Source organism: Merops nubicus, unplaced genomic scaffold, assembly GCF_000691845.1.
Source record: "Merops nubicus isolate BGI_N331 unplaced genomic scaffold, ASM69184v1 scaffold19822, whole genome shotgun sequence".
NCBI classification, from domain to species: Eukaryota; Metazoa; Chordata; class Aves; order Coraciiformes; family Meropidae; genus Merops; species Merops nubicus.
This window is the reverse complement of record NW_008592167.1, coordinates 36,226-57,499: the sequence shown is the minus strand read 5'-3', so window position 1 is coordinate 57,499 and position 21,274 is coordinate 36,226. Positions and strand designations below refer to the sequence as shown.

Genomic DNA, 21,274 nt, shown 5'->3' with positions numbered 1-21,274 from the left:
TGGCACCCGGCTGGGTGCGTGATCTTGAGGTCATGGTTAGGTTTGAGTAGTCTCAGTCATAGAACAGTTCCGTTCTGGCCTTTAAAGATCTGCTAGTTCCAACCCTCCTCCACCAGACCAGGTTGCCCAAAGCCCCATCCCGCCTGGCCTTGAGCACTTGCAGGCGGGAAACATCCGCAGTCCCCTTGGGCAACTCGCTCCAGTGCCTCACCGCCATCACAGTAAAGATTTTCTTTCTTATATCCAATTTAAATGGCTTTGCTAAAATTAGTTCAGCCGATTCGGAGGTTCCTGAGGAGAACTGACAGCCATCAGACACATTAACTTCTCAAACTAACACTTTTTACACTCGTTTATTTAATTATGGGGGTCCTACAAGCCATTCCATGCTACTCACATACTTTTTTTCTGAGTGAAACAGCATGCTTCTGCAGTGTTTCCGTTTGTGTGGAAATAAACTAGCTATTGATATGCATTTTAACAGAGGAATGTTGCATATTCAAAAGCATTAGCATTCCCCAGAAAACGCTCTTCAGTTTTTTTTTTTTTTTTTTTTTTTTTTTCTCCCCTATAATTTCTATGACTTTAGAGTAATTTCAGGAAGTTTTAAAACTGCAGAATGATGTGGATATGACAGAGTACAGTCTGATTCTATTTTGAGACAGGATTTTTCTTCCCTGGAGCTATTGGTTGTTGGGTACTTAGTGAATTCTATTCTTAAGATGAAAAACAGATTTCTGAGAAAATCCTTCAGTTAAACATTTTTTTTTCCTACTGCTTGCTAAGGTGTTTTGATGTAGGTTGCAATAATGCTTAAAAGTGTGATATGAAAAACTAATTTCTCAGTTTTCAGAGCTACATCTTAATGTGAAACTTTGGCACACTTGCTAGAGGTGTAATTTGACTATACCATTCGTTATATAATTTTTTTTTTTAATTCAAGCAATAAATTATTATTGATGACAATGCAAAAAACAGTCTGTCAGGGTTGTTCTTTGTGCATATAAAATTGGAGTTGTTAGTTTGAAAGCTACTAATAACTTAATTTGCCTTAGCATGTGCCTGGCAATTGTACCACATAATTGTCTATACTTTCTCAGAAAGAATGAGGTCTTCAACTGTTTTCTCAGCTGAGATGGCAAGAAAGCTGTGTCACTTGCTTTAACAGTGTGAGTGACAGTTGCATACTAATTGTGTGTTTTGAGGCTTATGAACCTATGTACCAAGGTGAATTCTGATGGGCAGATCTTAAAAATCACAAATGATACATCTAGATATTCCTTATTAATAAACTGAGGCAGATTGTTAACCTTCATTATACTTTTCTTCCCATGTCACTCCAGTTGATTTTTGAACGTACTTTGGAGTAACTGTGCGTAAAAAAAAAAAAAAAAAAAAAAAAAAAAAAAACAAAAAAAAAAGTCGAATAGGAGAAGGAGACAAAGGCATATTGAAAATAAAGGGTTTGTTTTGTTTTGTTTTGTTTTTGGAAATAATAGGTTTATTCTAGCTGAATGTTCGTTTAAAATTTTTTTTCAGTCCAACGGGAATACATGGTGGCAAATATGGCTACAAGCCAGAGAGGAGAAAGATGAGATCCAGGCTAGGGTCTTGTTTTGAACTTCAGTATGGATGCCTATCTGCTGTGGAGTTCAAAACCAAAACTTTATGGCTCATTAATCTTGAATAAAGCTTATTCATCATGTTTCCTTGCATTAATTAATGGAAAGAAATAAATTAATTTCCTATTCAACTTGAAGCTAATCATGGCCTTTTTTTTAAGGTCTGTGTTATAACTATAGTATCTGTATTTTTTTTTTTTTAATTAATAACACTACATTAGTGAGTTTCTTCTAAAAGTGAGCTGTGTTATAGTTCAATTTAGTATCCTTCCTGTATACCGCTAAATAACCCTGATATATCTAACACAATAAAAATATATTCAGGTAGAAAATTCCAGGTTCATGAAACAGGAAGAAGCTTTGCTATGTTAAGGGTGCTATTAGGCAGCAAACCTTGAAGACTGACCTACTTAAAAAATCATAGTATATGCATTATCTCCCTTAGAGTTATTCTGCAGAGAAGTGTCGTTTGTGATTCGCTTAGGAGAGTAGGGAATGCAGTGAAACAGCCTACAAAACCATTGCATTTTCTGTTGACATCCTTCTGAAAACATTGGTAGCAGATATTCTACAAAATACATGTGTTTTGTTTTCATCTGCAATATTCAAGCCTAGAAGAGCAGCAGCATAATTCTCTTCTCTTGAGTAAAACTGATGTCAAACTACAGGTGGCGGTAACTGTTCACGTGGCATGGTGGTATCACTGAGTAGTAAATGTTTGTGGGTGTTAACAAATGGTTCTTTTATTACCTTGCCAAATAAGCAAAACCGTGTCTCTGTTACAGGTTTTGTTATTTTTATGGGATGGAGAAGAGTAAAGTCTGAAGCTTGTCCAGCAAGATTATATGTGGTTGAAGATGATGTTCAGTCTCCAGTGTTTATAGAATTCAGAAGCCGCATACTGGGTGTCATGAGTTTGTCCTCTCCAGCCAGCTGCACTGGCATGGAAGCAAAATGGTGAGCTCCACCTCTGTATTTTTAAGTCTAGTGTGGTTCCTGTTTTTGTGGTTTATTTCCCAGATCGCTGAAGTTACATAATTCAGACTCAGGAAGAAGCAGGTAGGGTGAGATACACACAAGCTGAGCCGTGTCCGTGTAGTCCTGGGGGGAAAGGTTTGCTTGCAGGTGTGCCTACCAGCCCTCCAACGTGCAGGAGGTCTCTCATGGCTTAGAGGTGGAGGCAGTTCCTGTCTGCACTCAGGAGCGCTGGCCTGCAGTCGCAGGGTGGTTTTCTGCGTTAGCTGGCTTGGCAGAGGTCGCTTCCAGGTCTTGCACGTGGTGCGTGTTTTTTATAACCCGCTACATGTTTGATCTTTGGCACAAATAAAGTAAGCTTTAGTGCATTGTGTTTACCATGGCCGTGGAGGCTATTTGTTGCTATTTAAAATCTGATTATACAGGCCTGCCAATTCTATAGGAACAGCAAAATTAATTGAAGATTAATTTTGGTTGGGAAACCAGGCTGCAGACTGCTTCTTTAGCTGGGGATGCAAAATTCCACTGCTAGGTAGTAAGTTAAACAGAATTTCTCTCTCATAGAATTATTCTACATTTTCTGCCAGATATGGAGGAAAGGCTAGTTGAAAAACTGTGTTTCTGCTATGTTCTGTGTTCACTGTAACTAGCTGATTTGTGAAGTGACTGTGTATTTAAAGTTTTTGAGTTACAAAAAATAATTTTGAAATGTAGGACTCAAAAGCTATTTCACTTGTTTATATGCTTTCTTGAAGAATCTTGAAGTATTACTAAAAATGGTGTCTTAGCTAAAAGCTGTAGTTGCTAAAGTATGTATTTGAGTTCAAAAACCTATGATCCATGCTTATTAATATATGACAGTGGAAGTGCAAAGCATTTTCTGAATTCCTGTTAGGCTGCAAATCATACATGCTGTGAAACTTACCCTGGATTTAGTGTGGTTTTGTCTTTGATTTAAACTTCTGAGAGCTTTATGCTTGTTCCACTTCTACTTGTAATATGAATGTTGAAGGAAGAATCTCCTACAATAGCTCGTATGAAGATTTCGTAAAGTACTGCATGTGCGGGTGATGCCTTGATTAAAGAAAACATTAGAGAAATAAGAATTCTTAAGGCCAATCTCGATTTTATTCAAAAATGTTTAAGGAGACAAAATAATGAAGTGGTTAACATAGCAGTATTCCATTTTTTTTTTTTTTTTTTTTAACTATCTCATTCAATTCGGTCTTATACTAAGAAGAAAAAAAGGGTTTTCTGGTTTATAATTTTAATTTTTCAGTGATGGTATTGAGTGTAGAAGATGTGCAGAAAATGCTATGTTTAAAAGGTGTTTAGTGCCTTTTCTCCTACTGCTCACTGTTACGCTGTTGTGACTTAATGCTCTTAGGCACACTTTTCATTTCTATAATGTCCCTAATGTACTATTACTTGTGATGTTTTGTAACTTGTGTTTTGTTTTTTTTTTTTTTGAGTGTTCCAGTTAAGCAGAACAGTTAATTGCATAGCTAAATTTTCCTCTGAGTAAGTTTTATTGTGTAGATATCTCCATTGTGCTCTTGTTTTTAACAAAGATAATTAATAGAGAGATTGGAAGGAACAGTTTTCTTGAAAGCTGATTGCCATACAAACCGATGTAATTTACTTAAATATTTAAAGGTTTGGGTTTTTTTTTAATTTACAAAAGGTACTCATTCCCTTGCTTGCATTCAAGTGTGCTCTCCATGCAATAAATATTAAGAATTATGAAATACCCATTCCATAGTCCGTTGTTTCTTTGCCCTAGTTCTCTCCAGTTTTCAGTCTTGGTTATGTCTGTCTCCCTAACCCATGCTTTGCTGGCTTGGGTGCTATCTGGCTTTTAGCTATCTTTAGTTGAGACTGATACTTCTTGCATCATCTCTGAGAAAGATGAGTTGCCTTTCTTTCATGCCAGAAAAATACAGGTCTCCTGAACCTATTAAATGGTGTCTGCAAACAAGATTTTAACAGTTTACAGCTGCTCCAGCTGCTCAGATGGCTCTTGCTCCCCACTTGATTTACCACTGTATCTTCTTGTTGCAGCAGCTAACAGTCACATAAAATTATGATACGTGATTTTACTTAGCTTGTTGCTGATCTTTTGCCCTTTGAGTCATGTTGGTTCCATTGAGTATGGCTCCCATAGTAACTGCTAAAAGCTAATAATAAGCCTGTGGCTTTCTTGCAGTACGTGCAGGTTTTAATGATCATTATCTCCTACATTTATTAGATATATAAAATGTGTTAAGTACATGGCACCCTGTGGAACAATTACTGATGACGTACAGTTATTCTGACCTCACAGATGACATCTGTCTTGTTTTTAAATGAAAATAGACAGTGTTTATTAAACTGTCGAATATTTATAGTCTGCAGCTAAAAAACCTGAAATTTCATCTTTTGTTACTAATAATGTTTTTAAAGGCAACGCTTAATCTAAGTTACTGTTCCCCTCATTGATGACATACATCTTTTTTTGCTAGCCAGCTTATATAAGAAAACATAGCTCATCAGGCAGAGTTCTCAGTTGTGGAAAATGTTAATGGTGCCTGTGCACAATCCTAGAGGTAAACTTGTAATTTTTTGTTTAGAGAAAACAAATAGTTAAATCTCAGTAGGCTGTCACATCTGCAATTAATACTTAAGGCTTCCTGTAGACAAAGGTAAGCTCTTTTAGTATTTTCAGTTCTGTATGAAATGATGCCAACTTTGTGGGTGATTTAATTGTGCTTTTTTACAGTATGTTTCATGTTTGGTGGTCTGGACAACTTTTTTTGGTTGTGTGGAACAAATAACTATTGCAGCTGGTCCTGCGTATCTAAACTAAGGTGAAAATGGTCTTGTGTAAAATAGTGAGAAAACCGATGTTTAACTCTTGAAATAGCTTAAAACTTGCCCTAACTTGAAATTGCAATAATTGCATTTAAGATCACTGAACTAGTTTAATTAAGTGTGTATTCTTATACTAATTTTTCACTCAGCATAGAAAAGCTTGTTTTGATTATTTTAATACTGGTTGTGGTGCTCAAGGGCTCCTGCTAACTGCCAAGTAGATTTTATTTTAACATAAATAGTGAAAGTGAAGATATCAGGTATTTTAGAAGATTAGACCTTTAATTTTTATTGTGTTTGTGATCAATTCCTTGTGCGTAGTTTAAATGTATATATCTTTGAAGAAAAACAAAATGTGGAAAAGTGATTTTTGTTCTACATATGTGCAATTGTTTCATGACAGGTGGTTTTGAGTCAGTAATCCATGCTGAAAAATGAGCAGGAGACAAAAACCTGCTGTTCACTTCAATTTTAGTGTTTAGAATGATGTTTTTTAAGCATCCTGAAAGTTTATTTGGTCAATAATAAAAGATAATGGAAAATAATAAAAACGATGTTATGCTTAAATCACTTTTAGGAAAACCAAAGCACAAACGTGTTTTAAGTTCCTGTTGCTACATCTGTCATATCTTGCACAGTAATCTGGTCTATATAACCCTTTTTTTCCAAGAGCACTATTATAGAGACTACTGCATGGCATAATTTTACTTAAGTGAACGTTTAGATCTTTGGGTTCACAATCTGATCATTGAATTATGGGAGCATTTAAACTTAAAAAAGAGTACTCATTTTTTTTGAAAACATTCATGTTTTGCAGCTTACATAATGCAAAGTGTGAGTCACTACAAAATAGCAACGAAGCAGAGTTGGACACTGAAGATCTGAGAAGGAAACTCTGTCAAGCTAACAAAGAAAAATTAGACTTAAGCATTAAACACAGTCAAGAAGTAAGGACTTTTTTGTTTGCTTTATTTTACTCTTGGAATGAATGTGATATTGTTTCTTTAAAATAATAGTCTAATGTGATCTATCAGAAGTGCAGTCATTAGCAGAAAAATAACAAGGAAGGGGAGGTACTGCACGGACCTCTTGTACCTGTTCATAGGAACTGTTGGCACCTCTGCTGGTGTTGTTTGTAGTTGAAAATGGACCAAGCAGAGATCAAGTTCTCTGCAGGGAAGAGAGCCACTGCCTCTATCAGTAGTCTATTACATAAAGTTGTCTGATGATACAAGTCAATAAAAGCCACAGCTTGATTCTAGCCTTATGAAAAAGCTTTTATTTAATTCTTATATGTATTTTTTTTTCTGCAGAGTGTTAAGAGTATGATTTTAAGTCTGCAGAAATAATTTGCACCTCATAAACCTAGTACTGTATTGTGTGCATACACCAAACCCAGCTGGGGTGTCCTTTAGTGGTCTTGCAGTGTCTCAGCTTGTGCAAATTTGCATTTTTAAAAACTATAACCATCTACAATGTACAAATGGTGGTGATCTGTTTGTCAGTAACTTCATACCTGTTAACGAGAACTTAATTCATAGAGGAATAGCTTGCCCACATTACAAAGGTTTTCCATGATGCTGTCATGGCAAACTAGTATTGAATTGAAGTAGTAGTAAGAAAATACTTAATATTTTCTTTAGCTTGAATATCAGCTTTCACACTAGTCTACATCATAAAAGGTGGGCACTGAAGTGGCAGTTGTCATCAGCTTTGAATTTGTTGCTACTAGAAAGACTCCCACACTTGCTAATGCCAATCTGGCAGCTGATACCCTGCTTTAAACTCAGCTGGTGCAGAAAGATTGTAACTACCATAGGTAACAATCCTGCTCTTAGCAATTCGCTAGGGGCTACATCTAGCCAATAAACCAAGTTTGCTGTTCCACATTCACCTGTTACTGGAGTGTGTACCCAAATGGAGAGATTTCTGCTTCTACCAGAATGACTTGCTCTTGTGCTGCAGTTAATCTATTATTTTCCCATTGCCCCATCAACTGTGGGGCGAGTCTGTAAAATGGATCTCTGGAATTACCTGGATTTAAAAATAAACCAAACTAACCCCCTCTTACACTGAGAATTTGAAAGCTGGAGGCATACAGGGATGTTCTGCATCATTTTTAGTGTTGTGATTTCAGCTACAAATTCAGGTTGCATTTTAAATAGGTAAGCTAATTGAGAAACTGTTTTTTTGTTTGTTTTGTTTTGTTTTTCCTTACTCATTTACTGTATAGTTACAGATAATGGAAGTGCTCAGGTTACCTACACGTAGAGTTACTGAAGTCAAAAGTCTGTTTTGTAGATGTTCTGAAAAAAATACATATTTTACTTTCTGCCTTCTTGTGTTGAAATAGCTTGAACTTGTTTTTCTGGACACAGTTTTTGGCAGCAATGACTAGAATATGTTTCTTAATCTAGATAAAATCAATTTTTGAAGCCTTTTCCATAGTTAGTTGTCTTAAATTAAATACTGTTTTGTTTGATTACTGAGCATTATTGAACTGTGTTTTATGTTCGTACGTATTCTGGTGAGTTATTAGATATCTGGTAGTCTAGCATCCCAGCGTGACTTTGTAAGTGTTAAATTTAAAGAAAGTTATCAGAAAATTGCCTGTAGAATCTAATGTTTCTGTTGCTGCAGTTTTTCCTTTGATGTGCAGGAAGATGACAGTGTTACTACTTTTATCTTCTCGAAATAGGGTATTTTTTGAAAAATGGAGGAGTATGTTTAAGTTACGTGAAATTCACATAGAAATCGGAATGGTTTGCATAAAAAACAGTGGAAGTTCTTAAAGTCTGCATAAATGTGCATTTGCAGAATTATATTTCAAATTCAGGTGGAATAAGAAGGCAGCTGTAAATGCAATTCAGTATATCTTTTAAAAGGAATCTCTAGGTGTATTTCTGTAACATCCTGTGCTTTTTCAAAGAAACATTGTTGCCAGTTTTCTGAAACAAACTTATTTTCTAGCTTTCCAACTATGAGAGCCAGATAGTGAAGTTACGCTCGGAAGTTGAGAAAGGGGAGGCTCTTCGACAAAGCTTGGAGTACGAACTGGCAATTGCCAGAAAAGATGCTCGTCTCAAAATTTATGCTGCAGAAGAGGAGTTAAGTGATGTGAAAACCAAACTTGTGAAACTGCAAGGTAAGTTTAAAAAAAATCAAGCATGGAGCAAAGGCTAAGTCAGTTCCAAGTCAGGAATACAAGTGAGGAGCAGTGACTTAATTATGTTATCTAGTTATTACTGTTTTTCTTATTGTTATTACTGGATCTCTGTTAGCTTTCCCATCTCTTTTCCCATCTCATCAAGTTTACAAAACTCTGTCTGTCTCATGTGTGAATTAAAACTAACCTGCTAAACTTATCAACCCATTTTCCTCTTGCCTCTTACCTTTGGTTGTTCCTTCTTTCACTGCTGTCTCTGCATCTTGGTTATCATTATGTCCAGCAGTTTTTCCTTTGCCATTTTAGGTAATTAAAAAAGAAAAAAGTCCATTCCTGTTCATTTTTTTCCCCCACTAATTTCAACAACCCGTTTCCAGAAGTTCTCATCATACTGCTTTTTTCTTTCATCTTTTCAAAGGTTTCAGGCTTCTCATTGCTCATGTTTGTATCTTTTCTTCTCATCATACTTGTCTATCATTTTATAGGTAATGGAACGTGTATGTTGTGAGAGCAGTATGCAGAAGGGAAGGTTTTTACTTAGACTATTTTTTTTCCCCTACTAGTTTTGTAATTCAGACACTCAGATTTCCTTGGTCCTCCTCAACAGAGAGATTTTTCTCAAAAGTAAATCAGGTGCATTTTTAATTACTGAAGTAAGTTGGTAATTTACCTTTTTAATTTAGTATGTGGAGATGCTTTTGTGAGTTTGCTGAACCTTTGATGTTTCATGAAGACTTTAGAGCACTCCTTGTGGAGATTTTGCCCTTCTATGAATGGGAGGAGGACTTGGAATGTTGCAAGTACTTAAAGTACTGGGTGGTGTTAAGATTATTAGATACTTGTGTTCTCCAAATGAATGAAAGGCTCATGAACAATAAACATTCTTATGGATTGCAAACTGGAAGAAGGAATTGTTTTTTTCCCCTTTGGAAATACGCTGTGATTGCAAACTGAAGACTTGAACTACTAGTCTCACTTAGAGGAAGGCTGTGTTGCTGTGCGTGCTTGCTCCTAGTGTGCTTGCCAATTTAGAAGTGAATTGTGTGTGTTTGTACCTTAAAATACTTTGTCTCACTTTGAGATTCACTTTATGATTTAGAAAACTCCCTGGCTGATAGGCTGTACACAGCTGGCAGGCATTGGTGGTGGCTGTGAGTCTGCAGGGCTACCTGAGTGGGAGGAAAGGTCTGGGTCTGCTCAGAGCTGCTTGTGGACAGCTCCACAATGGGCGAACCCACTTACCACCATGTGCCAAACTGCTTACCAGAAAGCACTTAGCACCTCTGTACAAATATGTTCCTCTAAGACTGGTAAATACCAAGAGGAAAAGAAACAACAGGAGAGACAGGAGAAGAGCAGCAGCCTGAGCAGATGCTGTGGCCGAAGTAGTGGCCTGCCCATGCAGGCACCAAGAGGCAGGGCTCAGAAGGGACTGTTGCTGACAGAGGAAAAACAGCCCAGAGACCTCAGTCTGCTGTTCTGCCTGTCACCTCCCTGAAGGCACTGGGCCGACGTAAGGGACTGGAGGACAAAAAGGGGGTAGGAGAGGTTTTGAGGAGGCAAGGGATGTGTTCTTAAGTGTGTATGTGTTAGTTTCTTTCAATGCCAGAATCAGTAATTAAAAGTCTGTTAGCTGCCAGTAAATTACATTGGTTGAAGTTCCTCAAAATGCTGTATTCTTTTCTGCAACAGATTCTGTATATCTTTTTAATGTGCCTCTTCTCTTCATTTTATCCTTCTCCCAGGGGGAGGAAGTTTTGCAAAACTGGCACAAACTGGAAATACAAATCTGTTAGAAAGTGGCAATCACTTAAATACCAACAACTGATACAAAGTACTTTCATCTGCCAGGCACTTTGTAAACCAAAGTTACTTGTCCAACTGCTTAAATAGGCATAGGCAGTGAAAATTTTGATGGCATTTAAGCTTTTGCATAGGAGTAAATACAATGTTGACCTATCTCAGGGTGTTTGCTGGGCTGAGGATTTAAACCTTTTGAGGAGCAGTAAATTTCCTTGGAAAAACTAAGCTAACTAAGCCTTTGCTCACCAGCTCAACTAGTCCCTTTCATGGGGCAGGTGCCTGTCTTGGCTGTCACTTAAACTGAGCTCAAAAATAATTGATACAGACTAATGTCTGTATCAAATAGACGGTTGGAAATAAGCTGGCCAGATGTTGTAGAAATTGGAAACTAAGTCCTACATGGTATAGAGACCTCACTTGAAAGAGTTCTCACAAGATTTTATGCTTTTAAAAAGCCAGAAGAGTTTTTAATTTATAAAATTCTCTAAATCTTTCCTGTGTCTTGTGTGAAAGATGCTGTAGGAGCAAAAAATTTGATTGTTTCTTTGCAGTGAAGGTGGTACTCTCTCGTGCTGGAAATGTTAAGGTTTCAGTGTTCCACAGGATATCATAATACATAGAAGAAAGGATAATCCTTATACTTTTTTTTCCAGAACATGTTTTACAGTGCTACTTGTCTTCTTTCTTTCCCTTTTTCTGTAAACAACAGTCTTGAATGGAGAACTTCAGCAGAAAGTGTCAGAGACTGAGAAAATGTTTCATATTGCTCAGCAGAAGTGGAAAGAACAGGAGCAAAGACTTGCAATTGAGAAGGATCATATGCGCAGAACTTGCAACAGTGAATATGAATTGCTTCTTAAAGAAAGAACCAAACTAGAAAGTGTTTTGCAGGTATGATGGACTAATAGTTGGAGAGTTGCATGAGGTGATGGCTGGAACTTTTTTAATGCAAAGTGTGTGGTGGGTTGGGATTTTTCTAGTTTAGGGAAGAAATCCCCCAGACAGCTAAATGCTGCAACGTGTTTCTGAAGAGTATAACTTTATAAAGTTAATGCTTATTGTATCACAGTCTTTCTTTGATGGAATGTGTTGTGGCTGATTTTCATGGTAGACAGCTAAAAAAAGTCACCAGTGCACAGTGGTAGTGAGGCCCATTTGCACCATTGTGCAAAGCTGAGTTAGTAAAATCAGGGGCACTCAACACACAGCTTATGATTCTGTTTCCCTCTTAGTTCCCTGAGTCTGACATCTAATAGCCTGTGAACATGAAAACAGTTTGTGTAATACAGAGACTATATGCTATCAGGGAACCCAAACAGGGACAATCCAGTTTCTGGCTCTGCGTTATAGATTATTCACTCCGTGCTACATATGAGAAGTGACCTGTTGGAAATTCTGTTTGATTTGAAAAAAACTCCTTGTAATACTAAGAGGAGGCCTTTATAACCTGTTGTAGATGGTGGGGTTTTATTCTTCAGGTAATTGGTTTCATAGTTTTTCACGAAGGCGGTAGTTTTCAAAGTTGAGCTGCACTAGAGTGCATAAATCCCTTAGATATTAAATGTGTAACAAAATAATAAAAATATGAAATTTTAATACTTTTTTTTTATGCAGTCAAGCTATCCAAAATGTAATTATGTTTCAAAGAAATTTAGTAGTAATGTGGTGTGAAAGTGCTGAGTTAACATGCCCACCTTTCACCTGTTTCACAGGGCCACAAATAATTACACAACTATAATGTACTAATTTTAATCTTTTTAATTGAAAATTTCCTTGTATCTCAGCAATCTGATAATACCACCCGAGGAAAATCAGAATGTATTCCACTATTGTTATCCTTTATGCTTTTAGAAGAGCACAGTGCAGAGGCTTTATTAAGGCAGGTAGCCTCTTACTTGTGCATGAGGTTCCCCTACTGAGAGGTTCCCTTTCTATTATTTAGCAAGACTTTTTTTTTTTTTAATATTTCTATTTTCTTCCCTTATAACTCCCTCTGAGATGTGACAGACTAGCCTCAGTTGGTCTGGGCACTGGTCAAGCAGCAGAAGATTACCCAGCTTTCTTCCTGCCTGGTCAGCTCCAAGCCTGGGACAGTGCCCAGTAGTCTTTCCAGGTGACATAAATCAGTCCTTACCTGGCTGTAGTACAGCCAACCTGCCTGCTGTACTACATGATAGTGCTGTTGGTCAGATTCTATATGTTTATCTGTTGGAGCAGCTCTTAAAACAGGGCAGAGAGAATCCCTGAATTATGTCTATTCCAGAATTTTGGTCTTAATATGTACCTAGTGATGAGATTCTAAGCACATACGCAAGTCCTGGTTGGAAAAGCTGCGCTTCATGAACTTGAACTGTAATTCTGAACTTGGCTGTGAAAATGCTGAGGTAGGCATGGAAATGAAGTCTGCTTAACCTATCAAAATGTGTCTCCAAGATACAGAGGGAAAGTAATCCTCTCTGCTTTCTAACAGATTGGTAGTGTGCTCTATTGGGTGTGCTTAGCACGCTACCTGCTTCATAATGAAGGATGCTGGAGTTCAATGGTAAGTGCAATAGCATCATCTTGTGGTTAGTCAGAATATAATATTCCTTCACGGAAGCACTCCGATTGTCCTTGGACTACTTGTGAAGTCGTGTTGCTTATACACACTTTTTTTAAAAAAAAAAATCAGCCATGTTTTTCATAAGCAGATCCTTACAGTGTGTGTATGACATACAAGTATGTGTGTGTGTGTGTATATATATATGTTTGGCTTTTTTTCACATTGTGAAGTATGTTACTCTTTGAACCTTCTCAGTGCAGGTGACTGCTGGGATAGTCTTGCACGGTTTCAAAACCAAGTCTGAAAAGTTCAGAGACTTCTTTAAAATTCTGAAATCCTACAACTCACGCTGACTTGTGTAATAAGCTGGGTCTATTTATGTCAGTCTTACTCTGATTCATGTTAATTACGTTTCCAGTGTAAAGTTTTTTTTATTTTAAGTCTTGATGTAGTGTTTTCCAGCAAACTGTGTCATACTTGTTTCATGTGAACTTTTCCCATCTCACTTTTGTTACTATCTGGAAGACATACCTGAAGAGATAAATATCTCTGTATCTTTCCAGTGTGGAGAGTGTGGGAATAGCTGTATATTTCTATAAAAATGCTTAAAAATCATGCATTGGCTTAATATTACAGGCGAAGTTAGAGGATTAGCTTGAATTTAGTCCATACCCAGGTATGCTATTTTTGCAATATTTTGATTTACTGAGATGACCTTTTTTTTCTTCACATACATTTCACATGCATGCTCCTTTTTATCTTTTCAGAGGATGCCAAAAAATTGTGCCATAGTGCCTGCACATGAAAGAAGAAAGAAAATGAACTTTTTTTTTCAGTTACTAATTCGTAACACCTGGCACTATAGAAGAGCTATGATTCCCTGTCATGCTTGAATGAGCAAAACTTTCTACCTTCAATCTGGAGGAACTTCAAAACTTTGAAAAAGACACATGACAATCAAAGAAATATGAATAGTCATCCTTCTGTCAGACTTCAATCTTCCAAAGAAGCATTCTATATGAATAATTAATTTTCTTCTCCTCTCTGCTCTGCCCATGCCTTACGATTAGTAATTTCTAGGAACAAAGTTGTGATGTAAGAGTAATAGCAGAATTTGCAGACCAAGTGTTTTCACAAAATGTCTCTTGCTATCATGTTGAATAGGAGTAAATGAACAGGGGGACGTATTGTAATCTTCCTGTGTTTTTCACAGAGCGTCATTTTAAAAAATTGGGTCTCCAAAGGTCCTCCAGCTAAATCACTGGATTTATAGCTTGTTTCAGATGCTAGTTACGGAAAAGTTTATTCCTGTCCACTAGACCAAAGCTATTCTTTCCCAGACTTCTGGGATCTCCAGCTTAAGTATGCACTAGACTACTGGGGGTTCATTATTTGGCTACTTTCCTCCAAGCCTGGTGTGATGTGAATGTGGATTTTGTAGCAGTGACTCCACAGAGCTGCTGAGTCCAGTAGAGTTAGTAATTATCCCAGACTGTAGCTTGATTCAACTTCTGAATGCATAAATTGAAGTGGGAAACAGTTTGATTATCTTATTCTGCTGAGAACTTCATGTGGATGATTCTTTAAGAGTAATTCAGTTTCTAGACAGAAGAAAATCTTTCTCAGAATAGTGGAAATGAGGATTATTTTAGTCTATGAGAATGACTGTTTCTAAAAATAACTCATCTGATTTCAAGTTCTAACAATTAAAAAGAGCAAAATAGAACTTCTGTCCCTGTGTATTGTTTTGTCAAATGCATTTAACTGTTTCTGTCACAGCCATTGAGTTGGTAGAGAAGACATTGGGCAAGCAGCCTTCTATGGTGTAGAGTAAGATTTCTTGTGGGGATTTGGCTCTGATTTTAGTGTTAGTGCAGAACATCATGTTCATAGTGATTTTTGATCCAACACAGTTTACCTGGAGGTGAACGAAGAGCATGTCTGCTGTTGGGTAGATGGCCAACAGCAGACCTTGAGCAACCAAGAGGCCTTGAGCAACCTGGTCTAGTTGAGAGGTGTCCCTGCCCATGGCAGGGAGGTTGGATTAGGTGATCTCTGGCTTCCCTTTCAACCTAAGCCGTTCTGTGATTCTATGATTCTGTTGACTTATGTGAACTTTTCAGATTTTAAGAACCTGTTGTAATGGAGTCTCCATTCACAAAGTGTTCCTCTTTTGAACTCTTGGCTATAATACTTTATCTTAATGAAAGCATCCCTTAATGCTCTTTTTTTTTTTTTTTTTCTTTTCTAGGAGCAGAATAATGAACTGCAGAAGATACACAAGAAAATGGAAGATATGGAGGTGGAACACCACGGCTGCACGGAGCTGCTGAGATGCCAGGCCAGTGAACTTGAATACAGCACTGAACGAGAGGAGCGACTTAGAAAAGAACTTGAAGTAAGGCACTATTGGTCTCAGCAAGCACCGGCACTCTCAGCAATTTCATGTTTGAAGGATGGAACCTCCCACTTAGGCCATGAATTCTATGTACTGGATTAACAAAATGTTAAACATCTGCTTTGCAGAAAAGGCTGAACAGGTGAATGCTGCTTGCACTGTGTGCCTGACTTGAGACTGGTGTTGGAGCAGCAGATGGGAAAAGCTTTATGTAAGCGTGAAAACAAGGATAACTAGGAAATCTTTATATTTTCCCTAACTGCTTAATTTCATAGGATTGTAGAATCATAGTATGTCAGGTCAGAAGGGACCTCAAGGATCGTCTATCTGGTCCAGCTTTTCTGGGTGAAAACACAGTCTAAACAGAATGGGCTAGCACTCTGTGCTGCTGAATCTTAAAAGTGTCCAGTGTTGGGGAATCCACCACTTCCCTGGGGACATTTTTCCAATAGCTGATTGTTCTCACGATGAAAAATTTTCCTCGTCTCCAACTGGAATCTCCCCAGGTGTAACTTGTACCCATTTCCCCTGTCTTTTCCATGGGACTCCCTGTAGACAGAGAGTCGCCTTTTTCTTTGTAGCCAACCTTTAAATACTGGAACATGTTGATAAGGTCTCCCCTAAGTCACCTTTTCTCCAGGCTGAACAAACCCAGTTCTCTCACTATTTCCTCATATGGCAGCTTCCCAATCCTTTGGTCATCTCTGTGGCAGTTCTCTGGACTGTTTCCAACCTGTCCACATCTTTTTGTGTATCAGGGACTAAAACTGAACACATACTCCAGGTGTGGCCTGACAGCTGATGAGTAGAGTGGGACAATGACTTCTTTAACTTTATCTGGTGATGCTGTTCTTGATGCAACTCAGCACCCTGTTGGCTTTCTTTGCCACCGCAGGACACTGCTCACTCATGTTAAGCATGAGTGAGCCCCTGGGGCCCCTTGTTGTCCACCAAGGCCCCCCAGGTCACTTTCCACAGAGCTGCTCCCCAACTGGATAGAACCAAGCCTGTGCTGCACTCCTGGATTATGTTCTCCCAGGTGCAAGACCTTAGATGTGTCTTTGTTGAGCTTCATAAGGTTCTTGCTAGCCCACTCTTGCAGCCTCTCCAGGTCTTCCTGCAGGGTGGCTGTCCCTTCCAAAGCGTCCACCTCCCCAGTCCGTTTGGTAACTTCATCAGAGCACACTTGATCCTGTCATCCAAATCACTTATGAAGATACTAAACAGCCTTGGGTCCAATATCAATCCCTGAGGTCCTCACTTGCAACAGGTTGCAAGTTTGAACAGGAGGTGTTTACCACCACCCTCTGGGTGCAGACTGTCAAACAGTTTTACGTGCACCACACAGGCCACGTGTCTAGATCTTAATTTGTCCAGATGCCTTTTTGGCTTAAGAATAGATTCTGAGAGCTACCAAATTTGTGATGGAGAATCTACTGGAGCTGAGAAAGTCAGCAGATGCTGTGCAAGGTAGAGAGATTAGCATACTGAAAGGTCACAGTGGTGCTATGGCAGCCTGACACACTGGTGTTATAGCAGACGTAAACACTATACTTAGCTTTAGTTTGCCTGTCTGTTGAGTTGGCACCCATTGCTGAGAAGTCTCAAGTCTTTAATATTTTGTGAATGTGCTCATTTTACTAAACTGCTAGTTCTCTCCTAAATTTCAGCATGTTGTTTATTCATGCATAGGCCTTGTAGTAGCTATGTCATCTGTATGTACAGTCTGGACCAAGACTTTCCTGCTAGAACATTTGTCACTGCAGAAAAGCATAGTGACTGGATGATTCTTTATGCTGTTCTGAGTTTTCTACCAAAGGCGTCTTTAAATATTTTTGGCAACAAATTTTAAAGAATTGATGTTTGCAGGCTGTTTGGAGCCTTTAAAGGAGCAAGTGACATACAGTTTTTAGTTGTGTTTGTTCTCTGTTTTTTTTTTTCCCTTAAAGGCAAAAGAAGTGTTTAAAGCATTGATTGCTAGGTAGGTAGAGCCCTGCATTAAAGATGAGGTACAAAAGAAAATTCCTACAGGGAAGATCAAATCTCATCAGCTAAAAACACTGACTTATTGACCAACCAGGTAGACTTTTGTGCCCTCAAAGAGATCTACAGGAAATCTATTGTCAGGTATTGTGAGCTGCACTTATTGGATTAAGCAGAATTACCTTCAGCTGGAAAGCGCTGCATACTGTGAAGTTCCAATAGCCCTTTTAAAAGCAAAGATTTTTGCTTCCAAGTACTTGAACAAGGGCTTTTTTTGTGACTTCATGTCTTTTAGTATATTAACATAGGAATCATGAGCTGAAAGGAGGAGGATCAAGGCAGCAAGTGATTTACCTTTCTAAAGATTTTGATTTGGTGTACTCACCATCTGTAAATTTGAAAAGGAAGCACTCAGTTCCTTGAAAAAGTGTAACTGCTGTGCCCTGGAGATGGTTTTATTAAGGAATGCTACCTATTAACCACGATCAGCTAAGATTTTAAAAATTTCATTATTAGGTTCTTTTACTTTATAATGTGAGAAAACAACATATTCAGACTGCAGAAAAAAATCAGTCTTGTGGTACTTGTTTTAGGTATAGTTATCAGTGGTGATTAAGGAAAGTATGTGATGAAACCTCTTGCATTTGAATGTTTAAGCAAATTAGCACAAGTCCCTTTCAATTAAAATAAAAAAGTCTGAGTTAGCCTGCAGTGCATATGCTTCAGTCTGCTTGCATCTCACCTTACCAACTCAAAAGTAAATTGCCTGTGTGTCTCTGAAAGGGCCTACTATGATAAGTTACCTCTTCTATACTTGAAGTCAAAGAAAGATTAAGTAATGAGCATCTCTGCAAACACCTTTATTATTTAAGAAGCAAAAGCACTAGGTATTTGAAGCTCTCAATATTGATTACTGTCGGCAGTATTGATTCCTGCAGACTTCATACTGGATAGTGTACTCAGACTCCAGATTTTGTGACCTGCCCTTACAAGTTTCCAGTACTCTGTATTGCTGTTTGTGGAGCAAAATTTGTTCTGCCTTTTCTGTGGTCATGAAAGGCTGCAGACATTCTGGACTTCAAAATTCAGGTTTTTAAAATCTATTTTGGTTTGCTCTCTCACCCATAGTCCTCTCCCAGAAAAATTACATACTGAGGAAAACTAAAAGTATTAACAGAGTTTGAAATGTAGTTGCATGTGTTCTTTGATTTAGAAATTTGTCGTTCCTTTTCCTGTCTTAACTTCTGGAGCTTAACCAGGCAGAGGTAACCCATCCTTCATGCTGAAACAGAGTGGAAAGGCCTCAGCCAAAGGGACCCGATAAGCTCTCTTCACCTCTATAGCTTGGTTACTAGAACTTGGTTCTTGGAGACCAAGAATGTAAGGGAATAGGGGAGTGATCAAGGACAGACTTGCTCCATAAAGTGGGGGAAATTTTCCCTTCTCATTGTGTTTGAGAGAAAGGACTATGCCCTTTCTACTCCCAAATAGAAAGAAGTGCTTCTGTGAAGACTGGCGATTGTTGAGACATAAACATACTGCTGTCAGTAGAATTTCCTCCTCTCTGCCATAACAGCTGCTTCACTAGCGTGCTGGCTTCTGTGGATCAAATTCTTAATTACCAAATTCTTCCCACTGTGGAAGGGTCATTAAAGAGCAGCACTAAAGCCTGGGCAGTAGTTTTCCCTAGTAGTTTCCCTAGTAGTTTCCGTGTGCCAGTGTGCCCACGTCTCCTTGTGTTACAGCCTGTTGTGGAGCTGTGACTCCTAGCTGGCGTTACTCTCACATAGTTCTGTGGTGTTCTCACTGTTCATCTAAAATGCCTCAGTGTAAGGGAATAAGTATTATCTATGTTAGAAACACAGGTAAAGTTCTGAAATGCAACTTTTATTTTTTGCCTCTGATGTCAGTATTTGAGATGTGTTTCCATTCAGATATAGAAGCCTTAAAGCAGTACACCCCAGAGAGAACAGTCTACATTTTTTTTCATGAAGCAGTATTATATTTCTTTATCTCTCTTTGTGGAATTGTTGGGTTATAGATTGAAACTTGGGTTTTGTGGGAAGATGGACACGGGAGGCACATCTTATTTCCGTTTCCAGGTAGAGTGCCTCGTGTTGATGGGCATTTGGTTAGAAAATGTGTATTGCAGCTCTTCATGATGGCAGCAAACTTCTTGTTCCTATTCTTCGTGGAAGAATGATGCAATTCCAATCAAAAGGCAATCTTACAAACTTCTGTATTATGCTACTTTATATGCAATGAGGTTGAACCCGTTTTGGAGTTCACAAAGCTGTTCCTTTGCTACCCTCTGCTGGATTTAAGGTTCATTAATGAAATAATAAATTTAAAAAAATTTTCTTTTTGTACAATGGCATTCATGTGAAGAATTATATCTAACATAGAATTGAAGGAAAAAAAAAGTCTGCCCCTCTCTTTTTTATTTAAAAAAAATATTATTCTGGTTTTATACTGCAGTCATTCTGAACATGGTCTAAAAGAAGACATTTCTAGTTTCTGGAGTTAGAAATGAAGTGAAGGAGTAATAGCAAGTTTTTGTGGACTCCAGTTGAAAGGTAGCTGTTGGTCCAGTGTCTAACCTGCTAGCTTTTCATTTCGCAGTGATGCCAGTGTGGTATACTGTTGAATGGACATGGAGCCCTTCTGAAGTGGAACACATTCTGTTTCAGAAAAATTTAGATTTGGAACCTTATTATCATTATGCCTCTTTAGCTTATGATTCAGTAGTCAGGTTCTTGATGCAGTTTTATTGAACTCATCAATATGCTACTGTTCGGTGTCTTTTATTTTAGTCTTTAGCTCCATTGCCCTGGAAAGATGATTTCTTGGGAAATAGCGAGCCATTTGTGTATTAAAATAGTGGGTTTTGTGGTGAGTCTAGCTGCCAAAAATCTGTGTGCAAAAGCTGTTTGACAAACGAGAGGAAAGGGGAATGTGGATTTTACCATGAGAAACAGAATTATTACTTTATAAATTTCAAACTCTTTGTCTTGTTCACAGAAATGTAGTAATTTTCTGTTGTGTGTTTTATGTGTTTGAGGCTGCCAACTCCTAGTAAGCTGGAGCTCAAGGTCTCTTAAAGTTCTTAAGCCTTTCTGCTGGGGCCTTAAAAATGTCCCATAACTTGGTCCACTTCATTTCAGAGACTGTGTTACTATATCTCTGATACTTTGAGTTACCATTTGAAGACCATTCCCTTAGCTTCTGTGTTACCTTTCCTTCTTCTCTGCCTATAGGAATATTGACCTTCATGTCCTGCTAAATGTAGTATCTCATATTAGCTTGATAATTCTGCTGTGACGGGGAGATGACTGCAAAGAAGACTTGAGTGATGGTCCATCTCTGTCTTTGCAGAAGGTGTACGTACATGGAATAGTTTAAGGTTGTGGGTGTATTACATTTTACTGAATCTAAGTTAGTGAAACATGAAATTTGGGCCCCAGCTAAAACCAAAACGAAATCCCTCAAACCCACAGATTTCTTTTTTTTTTTTTGTTCTCCTTGTTGTTATTAATTTCACAAGAACTGCAGCATTAGGTAAGGTATAATTCTCATAAGAAAGACCTGAAGAAGCTCCAGGTGTGAGAGAGGACACATTCCTCAGCCTGTAAAATACTATAAAACTGTAAAGTACTTTTTGTCTTCTGTGACTACATGCTTCTTGGTGGTTTCCTCCTACTTAATCCTCTGCTTTCTAGTGATTCCACAATGCACAACTATCACCTAGCAATTCTAGTTACTGTGACTGTCTTTTATATCCTCTAAGCACTGAAATTTTCCTAATGGTGTCCCTGTGATGTCTTTAAAGTTCCATGTTTCTCCAGTGACAATGTCTTACTGACATTTTGGACTTCTGAGAGGACCTTCCTTTTTATCATCTCAAATGTCATCATGTTATTCAAGTCCAGTGTGAA

General features: G+C 38.1%; 1 protein-coding gene across 1 annotated transcript in view; it reads left to right on the top strand.

Moving 5' to 3' along the window:
- Positions 1-2,407: 2,407 nt before the first annotated feature.
- LOC103767945 (coiled-coil domain-containing protein 171-like) overlaps positions 2,408-21,274 on the top strand; it is a gene marked incomplete at both ends in the record, with an annotated part of 54,429 nt that continues 35,562 nt past the window's right edge. Inside the window, 5 exons of the mRNA XM_008935078.1 lie at positions 2,408-2,579; positions 6,265-6,394; positions 8,418-8,592; positions 11,126-11,307; positions 15,210-15,356. Of these exons, the coding sequence (XP_008933326.1) occupies positions 2,408-2,579; positions 6,265-6,394; positions 8,418-8,592; positions 11,126-11,307; positions 15,210-15,356 (806 nt within the window). The remainder of the gene's footprint in view (positions 2,580-6,264; positions 6,395-8,417; positions 8,593-11,125; positions 11,308-15,209; positions 15,357-21,274) is intronic.